The 12394-nt window shown below is 38.3% G+C and overlaps 2 protein-coding genes across 2 annotated transcripts; one reads left to right on the forward strand and one right to left on the reverse strand.

Moving 5' to 3' along the window:
* Positions 1–437: 437 nt before the first annotated feature.
* Positions 438–2090, forward strand: LOC121730752 (glycylpeptide N-tetradecanoyltransferase 1). Its single transcript, XM_042119913.1, has one exon. The coding sequence runs from the start codon at positions 598–600 to the stop codon at positions 2014–2016; it is 1419 nt and encodes a 472-aa protein (XP_041975847.1). The 5' UTR covers positions 438–597; the 3' UTR covers positions 2017–2090.
* Positions 2091–4008: 1918 nt separating this feature from the next.
* On the reverse strand, positions 4009–7079 carry LOC121730751 (polyadenylate-binding protein 1A). The gene is made up of 3 exons (XM_042119912.1): positions 6568–7079; positions 5559–6343; positions 4009–5333 (listed from the first exon to the last, which is right to left on the reverse strand). Exons 1-3 carry the CDS (start codon positions 6758–6760, stop codon positions 4479–4481), a joined length of 1833 nt encoding a protein of 610 aa, XP_041975846.1. The 5' UTR covers positions 6761–7079; the 3' UTR covers positions 4009–4478.
* Positions 7080–12394: the final 5315 nt, after the last annotated feature.

Below are 12394 nucleotides of genomic sequence, written 5' to 3' on the forward strand. Positions count from 1 at the left end.
TGCAGACCGACTCCTTTGTAATGACCTAGTAAGTAGGACATAACATTACATGCTTTTGACGCTTATACACCGATATAAGGCTCTCTCCAATCTATAGTACCTCATTGGATGGCAGCGTTAGTTCCTTTTTTCGCCACGTTCATTTAAAGACTTGTCGAGTTTTAGACATGAATTGCAAGCAGACTTGCATTTTGCGATATAAAAAAAATGAATCATATCAGTGTGATTCTCTAAAGCGACCATTTTAGCCCCACAGTGCATTTTTTGGTGGTCAATGGTGAATGGTCATTTGTTCCCTTTTTATTTTTTGTTTTCAGCTGACAGCTGTATAAATCGATAGTATATATTATGTCTATGGTATAAATCATATATATGTATTATCTATGGTATAAATGTATGTATACTCTGTGGCTCATTTATGAAGTGTGTTTGTCTATGAAATGTGATTTTCCAATTTTCAGATTTCGGCACTCACGAATTCTTCAATTTTGCTGTAACGTGTGAAAACTGAAGGCAATTTAAACAAAGACCGGCAAGAAATAATCTCACAAAAAATATTTAGTAAATTCAAAGCATTATTTTGATCAATTGTTAAAAATGGAAGATAACAATATAAATGATTCACCCGCCGATCATCAGAAACCTAAAGAAGAATTCCTCCCAAAGAAGAAAAATAAAAATAAAAAAAAGCGTGGTAAGGGAGATGGTGATAATCTTGGTTCAGGATCTGCTGATGGACTTATATCTTTATCAAATTCCGGGGAAGTTCCTCAAAATATTTCTCTAAAAGATTTGAAGATGGCTATGGAGGTATTAAATTTAGAGCAAAAACCAGCTAAAACAACTGAAGAGGCTCTACACAAGTCCTACCAGTTCTGGTCAACTCAACCAGTACCAAAGATGTATGAAAAGATTATTACTAACGAACCTATAGAACCACCGAAAGCTGTGGAAGAAATACGATCGGAACCTTATTCTTTGCCTGAAGGATTCCAATGGGACACTTTAAATTTGAACGAACCTCTCGTTTTGAAAGAGTTGTACACTCTATTGAATGAAAATTATGTTGAAGATGATGACTGCATGTTCCGCTTTGACTACCAGGCCGATTTTCTTAAATGGGCTCTTCAACCACCTGGCTGGAAAATGGAATGGCATTGCGGTGTCCGAGTAGTGAAATCTGGACGTTTAGTTGGTTTTATATCAGCCATACCAGCTCAATTAAGAATATATGACCAGATACAGACCGTTGTGGAGATTAACTTTTTATGTGTCCATAAAAAACTCCGTTCCAAAAGAGTGGCACCTGTTCTTATTAGAGAAATAACTAGAAGAGTTAACCTGCAAGGAATATTCCAAGGAGTCTATACTGCCGGTATTGTTCTACCTAAGCCAATAGGCACTTGTAGATATTGGCATAGGTCACTTAATCCAAAAAAGTTGATTGACATCAAATTTAGCCACTTATCAAGGAACATGACTATGCAAAGAACACTCAAACTTTTTAAGTTGCCCGATGCTCCAAAAACTGTTGGCTTCAGGAAAATGGAAGTGAGAGATATTGATATGGTAGTTCAGCTTCTAAATACTTACCTTATGAAGTTTGATCTGGTACCGATCTTTTCTGAAGAAGAATTTAGACACTGGTTTACACCACAAGCTGGGATTATTGATAGTTTTGTTGTGGAAGCAGTGGATGGAACCATTACTGACTTTGTTAGTTATTATACCTTGCCATCTACTGTTGTTTATCATCCGGTGCACAAAAATCTGAAGGCTGCATATTCATTTTATAATGTTTCTACAAAAACCCCTTGGATGGATTTGATGCTTGATGCATTAGTGACTGCAAAAAATTCTGGGTTTGATGTTTTTAATGCTCTCGATCTTATGGACAACAAAGAATTTTTGGAACCATTAAAATTTGGTATAGGTGATGGAAATTTACAATACTATTTATATAATTGGAGATGTCCTAGTATAACTCCTAATAAAATTGGTTTAGTTCTTCAGTAACAAAATTATGATAACATTATAAGCAATAATATATTGTAATATTTATCTAAAAGAAAAAAGTATTTGTGACTTTCATTTTTTGTGTGTCAATGAAAATTGTAGTGGTTTTTAAATAGATTTAAAATTTATAAGTAAACCATTATAAAATATATTGTTTTCATTACATAATATATATGTATATAAATTTAAAGTTGTTATTATTTTAATCTGTGTACATGTACCTCACCAATATTTTTAACCAACTTTCAAGAGGAAGTTAATAAAAATTGCCCTTAAATTTACCTGTTGTATCTAAGTTTTGTGACACTGCAAAAATTCTGGGTTTGATATCTAAGGCTGGTTTTATAGTTAAGCGTTTCGGCAGCGCCGTTGGAGCGCGCGCGTTCTAAGATGTAAGGCTGGTTTTATAGTTATGCGTTTCGCAGCGCCGTTGGAGCGCGCGCGTTCAAAGCTGTAAGGCTGGTTTTATAGTAGAGCGTTTCGCAGCGCCGTTGGAGCGCGCGCGTTCGAAGCTGTAAGGCTGGTTTTATAGTTAAGCGTTTCGGCGTTTCGGCAGCGCCGTTGGAGCGCGCGCGTTCTAAGATGTACGGGCGAACGGCGCTGCTCAAGCGCGCGACTTAGAAACGCAACTACTACCCCCATACATCTTCGAACGCGCGGCGCTCCAACGGCGCTGCCGAAACGCTTAACTATAAAACCAGCCTTACAAACGTATGGACGAACGGCGCTGCTCAAGCGCGCGGACTTTAAAACGCAACTACTACCCCCATACATCTTAGAACGCGCGCGCTCCAACGGCGCTGCCGAAACGCTTAACTATAAAACCAGCCTAACAAACGTATGGACGAACGGCGCTGCTCAAGCGCGCGACTTAGAAACGCAACTACTACCCCCATACATCTTCGAACGCGCGGCGCTCCAACGGCGCTGCCGAAACGCTTAACTATAAAACCAGCCTTACAAACGTATGGACGAACGGCGCTGCTCAAGCGCGCGACTTTAAAACGCTACTACTACCCCCATACATCTTCGAACGCGCGGCGCTCCAACGGCGCTGCCGAAACGCTTAACTATAAGGCTGGTTTTACAGTCACGCGTTTCGGCAGCGCCGTCGGAGCGCCGCGCGTTCGAAGATGTATGGGGGTAGTAGTAGCGTTTTAAAGTCGCGCGCTTGAGCAGCGCCGTTCGTCCATACGTTTGTTACAGCTTTGAACGCGCGCGCTCCAACGGCGCTGCGAAACGCGTAACTATAAAACCAGCCTAAAACCAGCCTAAGTTTTGTTACCATTTGCAACCACATTACATTGAGCTGGCTATATTCTATCCCCCTTACTAATAAACGTAGCTTTGAATAGTTATACAGTGTTTTGTTCCTGTCACACAAGTGACATTTTTAATTGGATTGAAGAAGACAAAACACTGTATAACTATTCAAAGCTTATACAGCGTTTATTAGTAAGGGGGTATAATTTTTAGATGTTAAATCGCAAACTTGTGACGTCACACTAGAGAAGGGAGGGTCTCACCAATATGACTACCTGTGAGTGATCATGAAAATAGTTTGATATAGGTACTTTATGGATGGTCCCAGGCCGAGTTTCCACTGACGGGGAAAGGAGTTTAGCGGTGCCCAAATTGACCAATCACCATGCTCGAAATCTCCGCTCCGCTTCAGTGAAAACACTGACCACTTTTCACCGCTTCTCTGCGCGTCAGTGGAAACGCGGCCTTATAAGCCTGTGCCTTTGAAATCTTTTACCTCGGCCAAACATAAAAATAATGAATATCAGGAGGATTATACCAATGATAATACAGTCATTTTGGGTAACTTTGGGGAATTACATTATTATATTGTTCAAAATTGCGGTTTAATTTTGAACAATATAATAATGTATTGTTCAAAGTTAAACTGCAATTCAAAGTTACCCAAATTGAGCGTAATTAAGTATTTACATTAAACTATGGGTAAAAGGAATGGAAATAAAACATTAATTTATTGGATAGAATATAATTTGTAATAAGTTCATTACAAATTGAGTCCAGTTACATCGAGGACAATGTTTTCAATACAGTGTACATTCAATGATAACTGGAAGAAGAAAGAAATGAAAAAAATAAGAACAAAACCCTACTCCAGACTTGGAGAAATGAAAAGATTAAAGACTTAACTATATCATACTTTGTCAATATGAAAGTCATAAGTGCCCAGTGGTAATAACATTTTTATATATAGAAATGTTGAGTTGCATATTTTTGTTTGCAGATATGCACATCGATCAATAATAATAATTATTGATTTACTTATTGTATTAAAAAGTTGTTCAAGAAAATGTGCATTCTACTTTTTTATTTTTCAATTTTTATTTTTTATTTTTTTATGACCGGGACTCTTACTAATACATATAAAAATGGTTAAAATATTAAAATAAACAAGAAGAAATGCGAAAAAAATAGAAAGCCAATTAATCTTTCTTAGTAGCCTGCTGTTTAGCTTGGTGAGCTTGCAAAACAGCAACAGCTTCATCTACCTTAGCCTTCAAAGACTCTCCATGCTCCAACATGTGAAGCAGCTCAGAGTTGTCAATCTCTAGAAGCATACCAGTTATTTTTCCTGCGAGTTCTGGATGCATTCTCTGGATGAGTGGGAAGAGACGTTCACCTAACATCTGTTTCTGTTCCTGTAAGGGAGCCGCCGCTAACATACTAGCAGTGAGGGGCTCCTGTCCTTGAATGTGAACTGCTGGTTGTGGTGCTGGTGGATTGCGCATGTTTGAAGTATATTTATAGCCAGCTGGACGACCACTAGGCACCAGTGGAGCACGAATTGAGCCAGCCGTAGCAACGCCTTGTTGACCTGTGATTGGCCTAGCTCCAAGAGACGTACGCAGAGCTGTTTGAGTAGGTCCCCTTGGAGCTGGACGGAATGGTGCTTGCATGTTGGGATAAGCAGACGCTGCTGTTTGATTGCTAGGCCTAACTGGTGGCTGTGCCGTCCAGCGTGGTGTTGGACGTATTTGGGTCATTTGAGCTGGTCCATAGAATCTTTGAGCTGGTGGTATTGTAGGTACGAAGTACCCACCAGCACCACCAGGTTGGAATATCTGACCCATTTGTTGCATCCTCATACTTGCCATACGTTGCATATATTGGGATGTCAGATGTGCTTTTCTATCTTCCTTACGTTGTGCAAGTGCAACATATAACGGCTTAGTACCAACGATTCTGCCATTCATCTCAGTTACTGCTTTAGTGGCTTCTTCAGGAGATGAAAAGCAAACAAATCCAAATCCTTTGCTGCGGCCATCTTCAAGCATCACCTAGAATAATGATCATTTTATTAATATTTTGTTGTATATTATGGGTTAATGAAATATATTGTTTAACATCCCCATATCCAGTTTTTGATTTGACACTTTGAAGAATGTTATATTAAATCTTCATGGGGAATATAGATATTATAGCAGGACTCAGAACTCTGAATTGATTGAAATGTAAAATAATTAAATAAGAATAATAATAAGTTTAATAAAAGAAATACAAACCTTAGCAGAAGTTATAGTGCCAAATGGAGCAAATTCTTTACGCAGTTTTTCGTCGTCAATTGTGTCATCCAAATTCTTCACATACAAGTTAACGCCTTGATAGCGAGTCAAACGTTCAGACTTCAGTTGCTCAAATTTACGCTTAAGCTCTTTTTGACGTTCTGCTTTTTTTTGAGCACGTCCTACATATAAAGGTTTCCCTTCCACCAATTCTTTGCCATTAAGTTCTATACAAGCTCTTTCAGCAGCATCAGGATCTTCAAATGCAACAAAACCGAATCCTCTAGAGGCGCCATCATCCTTGTACATAACTTTATGACTTGTTATACGTCCATATTTCTCAAACATTTCTTTAAGCATCTCATCAGAGAAATCTTCACCAAAATTTTTGACATACACATTGGTGAAAAGTTTTGCCTTTTCTCCTAATTCCTTTTCACGTTCTTTACGGGGAATGAACCTTCCTACATAGACCTTTTTACCATTCAGTAACATACCATTAACTTTGTCAATAGACTTATTAGCTGCTTCTTCAGTCTCGAAGTGGACAAAACCATAACCTTTTGAGGCTCCATTTTCGTCTTGGGCAACCTTACAGCTCAGAATATTGCCGAAAGCAGAAAATGTATCATACATTGCTTTGTTGTCAATTGTTTTGTCAAGGTTTTTAATAAAAACATTTCCAACTCCAGACTTTCGAAGCGATGGATCACGCTGAGACCACATAATTCTTATCGGTCTGCCTTTTATAATGTCAAAATTCATGGTATCCAATGCCCTCTCAGCTGGAAAGGTAAAATACACATTAATTACATAGCCAAACAAATATTCATTACATTTAAAAATTAAAAAACAAATAATAAATTTACTAAATATTATTTCACGAAAATTTGTTACTAATGGATTAGTTTGCTCATTTTACATCATAAATAGGGTGTAACAAAAAGTTACCAGCTGTTACAAAAAGGTTGGTCACGGTTAGGTTAGTATAAAGGTATCAAAATCTTACCATCAGCAGGCTGTTGGAAGTTCACATAAGCGTATCCAAGTGATCTACGTGTTATCATATCACGGCATACTCTAATTGATAGTACAGGGCCCGCTGTTGAGAATTTCTCGAACAACATGGCTTCAGTTATATCAGAGTGCAAATCTCCGACATAAAGAGATGCCATTGGATAGTTTGGTGGTCCAGGATTCATTTTTGATAGTTTATTGACACAGTATAAAATAAATCATTAATTAGAAGCACGCGAAATACTACTTCACTTTCTCTTTATTACCTATCGAATTCCTTAGACCACGTTGCACGCTTACGTACACTAACTAATAAGCGAGTGATTCCCGTTTATGTTATTTTATTATTTTTCTATTTTTTTGTATTTTTCTTATTTTTGTGTTTTTTTTTTTATTTTACAAGAATATTTCACGAAATTCTGAGGATTGTGTGACCTATTTCGGAGGGACCACACAACCTCACGTGAACACACCTTGCTCACCAAAGGGAAGGTGACGTTTGTTAAATGAAATTGGTTATGTCAAAAGAAAATGGCGTCGTTAAAATGGCGGCCGGAAGTAAAAGTTATCTATAGCCACCTTAAATAATTAAACCAAAGACAAAACTCAGTTCAGCTTCTGTTGTCAGTTTGACAAGTTTTTACATTTATTATGTCTGCGTGTTCCTAAACTATTACCAGTATACTGGCCTAATCGCTTAGGCCAATAATCGCTTAGGTTTAAGATATTTTGATTTATGTCACACTTGACAGTACACTGATATTATTTGGAAACACAATATATGTAGTCAGTGATGCCAACCTGCAGATAATTTCATAGAAAATCTAGAAGTCTATATCCTTACGCCATCTAGATATTTAAAAAAAAAAATTAAAAATATAAATGAAAATCCCTCATGACGGGCTAAGGCCTAAAGCCGCCTCCCCATATAGGCGAACGCGTTGGCCGACGCGTTGACACACGCGTTGGCAGTGCGCTTGCAACGGCGTTTGTGAGTAATCCACACATAGGAAGGTCGTTCAGTATGGCTCTGTCCCCATCAGACACAGCGCGGCGCCGGCACCGTGTTACGGCACGACGCCGCCACCGTGATACGGTACGGCGCCGCACCGTGTCACGGACGTCACGGTGCCGCGTACCGTGCGTCCCTATTCAGTCGATATTTGCGCTCAAACGAGAGTGCTTGTCTGGATAATGGATATGGATCGCGAAAAAAATATTCTCTTGTTGTTACTAAGACGAAGATTGAAAAAGAATCATTAAATATTTTTTGAAGTCGGTTAAAAAGAAACCGAGGAAATTTTATCTATTATTTATTATAGATAAAATTTTCTCGGTATACATGACAATATTTGCATTACGCGACTTTGATATGTATTTTCATATTATACCTCGTATAAGTTTGGACACAAATTTTGTTCGGAAGTTTCACCAGAATAGGGGCGCGCGGTGCACCGTACACGGCACTGTGTCACGGTGCGGCGCCGTATCGTATCACGGTGGTGGCGTCGTGCCGTAACACAGTGGCGGCGCCGTGCCATGTCTGATGGGGACGCAGCCTATGCTTTGGATCGCGCCAATGTGCGAACTGCGGACGGATTCAAAATGGATGTTGAGTCGCTAACAGCTGCAGCTGTATATTTATTCACAGCTTATAATTAATTTGTAAATGTGGACAAGAAAAGGTTTTTAATGGCTATTCTCGAAATTAAAAAGTAAAAGGCGAGAGAACGTAACAAACAAAGAAATAAACTCACTTTTACATCTATACTAATATTATAAATGCGAAAGTATCTCTGTCTGTCTGTCTGTCTGTCTCGCTTTCACGCCAAAACTACTGAACCGATTGTAATGAAATTTTGTACACAGATAGTCTAAAGCCTGAGAAAGGACATAGGAAAATGCGTAAATTTGGTCAAATTAAGTTAGTTCCAAAAACTCAAAATAGATGGCGCCAAAAGTCCCCTAGATCGCGCTATTGCTTGCTCATGCGTATTTCTATAAGAGGTGGTACCATGTTAAGTTAGATTTTTCGATTCTTTCGATTGTTATACACGTTCTATACTAATATTATAAATGCGAAAGTATCTCTGTCTGTCTGTCTGTCTCGCTTTTACGCCAAAACTACTGAACCGATTGTAATGAAAATTTGTACACAGATAGTCTAAAGCATGAGAAAAGACATAGGCTACTTTTTAACTGGAAAAGGGTAAGGGGGTGAAAACGCGTAAATTTGGTCAAATTAAGTTAGTTCCAAAAACTCAAAATAGATAGCACCAAGAGTCCCCTAGATCGCGCTATTGCTTGCTCATGCGTATTTCTATAAGAGTTGGTACCATGTTAAGCTAGGTTTTTCGATTCTTTCGATTGTTATACACGTCATTAACAAAGAACTCACCTACCAACTAAGATTAGATATCAAATTCAAAAACAACAGCGCCAAGACTACTGAACCGATTGTAATGAAATTTTGTACACAGATAGTCTAAAGCCTGAGAAAGGACATAGGCTACTTCTTACTGGAAAAAGGGGTTGTAAGGGGGTGTTTATGTATAAAATTGTTCAAATTAAGTTAGTTCCAAAAACTGGAACAGATGGCGCCAAGAGTCGCCTAGATCGCGCTATCGCTTGCTCATATGTATTTCTATAAGAGGTGGTACCATGTTGAGTTAATATTTCGATTCTTTCGATTGTTATACATGTTATTAAATAACTCACGTACCAACACAGAAATCAGAAACAACAGTCTACCAATAATAAATAGTAAATAGTTTATGGCCTATGGGTATTGGCTATTGGGCAAAGCTAAAGTTGTGTAATGCATTATGCAGCTAAGTTGTGTACCGCTAAATAAGCTTTAAAAGGTATAAAAAAGTTTAATTAAAAAAAAAACATATTACGGCACTACACGGCTGTTTTTGGTATTTTGATTTAAGGGGTACCAGGGTTTTAAAAAGCTTTTGACACCAATTTTATTGACACCGCGCGCTATAAACTGAAGTCCACGCGGACGAAGTCGCGGGCAACAGCTAGTATTTTATAATATTAAAATAATATAATTATTTTATTTCTTATTATTTATTAAGTATATATAAAAATATTACTTATTATTATATTTATCATGACTTATATACACACACTGGAAAAATTAGCGGAACATTGGTAAAAAGGGCCAAAACTTGAACTCAACTGGGCCGGGCTGTCTGAAAGCCTCTTTTATAGCTTCTAAGCTCATTCAAGAAATAAAATATTGAACAAAACTGGCAAGTTGACAGGTTTTTATAGCAATTATACCCTAATAAGTGTTTTTCGATTATTGACGTTGTAAGTGTTCCTGATAAGAATGGCGTTTTAGCGGGGTGCAAGGTATGCTCAGCTCATTTGATTGTTTGGTTTTTGGAAGAACACATTGCTTGCTAGATACAAAATTAGTGATTTCCCAGCATCTGCGACAGCTAGAGCTGTAACCACGATAGAGAAAGGTCACACCTACCGTTCGGTCAGTCAGGCCTTAGGTGTGTCGGCTTCCGTGGTTCATCGTAACTTTCAAGGCTTCAGAGAGACTGGATCTTACGTTCGGAGACGAGAACAAGGCAGATATCGGGTGACAATGGTTCAGAATGACCATTTTGTAAGGAAACAAAACTTAAGAAATCGACCTCAAGCTGCTATGCAGACACGAAACCTGTCGGAACAGGTCCAAGATGAACGTGTAAGTGATTGTACAGTAAGAAGAAGACTCAAATAAGTTAAATTAAACTCAAAAGTGCCAGCAAGGGCACCAAAACTTGAGACAGGACACCGAAGAGCCAGGCTAAGATTTGCGCGTGAACATCAAAATTAGACAAGTGAGTGAAATCTTGTGCTGTACAGTGATGGGAGCAAATTCGGTGTACATTGTATTGACAGGCGATAAAGAATGTGGATAAATCATAAGGAAAGCTACAGGCCATCAAACTTACCGGAAACAGTGGCCTATGATGCAGGCTTCGTAACGGTTTGGAGTTGCATATGATTTGGAGCCCGCATGGAGCTGATGATTATAGATGATGGTACTTTGACAGTACAGAGCTATAGCACCGACATCCTGGAACTGCATGGTGTGCCTTTTACACAGTTTTAGGTACATAGTTATTTTCAATTTTATGTGCGTCCATAGAGTAAGAAAATCGGGCATTATTACCTAAACGATGCTGGCGTAGCCCAGGTGGAGAGGCCAGCGTGGTCTACGGATGTGGATCCGATTGAAGACGTGTGGCACATCAATGGGTGAACGGTACGAGTTAAAACTCCAGCTCCAAAATGAGTCCAGGAGCTCGAGTTGGCGCTACTGGAGGAGTAGGAGAATATCCCACAGGAAATGATTGACAATTAAAATGCAAGCATGGAATGGCGTATCCAGGCCCTCTTGAGATCCATAGAAGGCATTACACCAGCATTACACGCTTTTAACATGGCATTTCTTTAATAAAAATGAAGAATTTATCTTAAAAACTTACTACTGAAATTTATAAGATTTTCTTAATTTTTTTATTTTTGCTGATTTTTTTCTATTTTTCACGTTTTTATGCCCTAAATTTATAATAAATTTATCTTTTAATAATCAATTAGTAAATAAATAAATAAATATATAAAAATCAGTGAACAATTAAAAAAAAATTGAAAATTTTGTTATGTTCCTCTAATTTTGCCGGTGTGTTTATATTTATTATTTTTATTTTGTTTTTAGTAAGTATTTATTATAGCGACAACATAATTATATACACAATCTGTGAAAATTTCAGAAATCTAGCTACAGCGGTTCTTGAAATACTGCAGCCAGCAGCCTGGAGACAGACAGACGGACAGACAGATGGACAGATAGACAGACGAACACACAGGAATGCAGACAGACATTGAAGTCTTAGTAATAGGGTCCCGTTTTTACCCTTTGGGTATGGAACCCTGAAAAACATAGTGAGAAATCTAGCATGTCCAAGAACCTTATTTTTTTAGCACTCTTGATATGATTTTTTGGTTCCACAGGCAGTTTTTACATGGTTTTTACTATAACAGAGCTCAAAAAATTTAAATATTTTCTCGATACTCATATTGTTCGCCATTTCGTCAAGTAAGATGTTAATTCGCCACCAGAGGGAAACGTGCACTCTTCATCGCCGCTCCGGGCAAACTGATCGCGCGGCCTATGTGTGGATGGAGCGCGAAGCTTGCGACAAATGTCCTTTGATCTTTGCCGAAATGCCGAGCTCAAAGCAAGGCAAGCTCGCAAACGCGTCGGCCAACGTCTAAATACCTACGGCCAACGCGCGAACGCCCGTTCTATACATTGGGCCAACGCGTTGGCCAACGCGTTCGCCTATATGAAGTGCCGGCATAAGATTACATATATCTATACTATATGGAGTGTAGATGTCTCCATGACTATAATACTTTATCTATGGTCTCCACTCTCCTGTTGTCTCCTGTCATTGAATCTCCGTTGAGTAATAGTGAAGGGCCAACTCGGAAAAAACTAAACTCGATTTAACCTGAGTTTACTTAACTCGAGTTAACTGAATAGACAAGTGAATGCTTTTTCGAATTTTTACCAGTTTATTCCCTCAGCTTCGCATAAATAGTTAGAAAATTGGAACCGACAAATGATATTTTTATCTGTTTCAATTCTTTCATTTATTTTTATATTATTTATTTATAATAATGTAAGTAGAAAAGAAAAATAATAATTATTGTTTGAAATAGAATCATTTATTTTTGTATTTTTGGCGGCTTATGAACTCGAGCCCCGGGAGAATTCAACTCGAGTGGGTTCGAGTTACACC

This window comes from Aricia agestis, chromosome 9 (assembly GCF_905147365.1).
Source record: "Aricia agestis chromosome 9, ilAriAges1.1, whole genome shotgun sequence".
NCBI classification, from domain to species: Eukaryota; Metazoa; Arthropoda; class Insecta; order Lepidoptera; family Lycaenidae; genus Aricia; species Aricia agestis.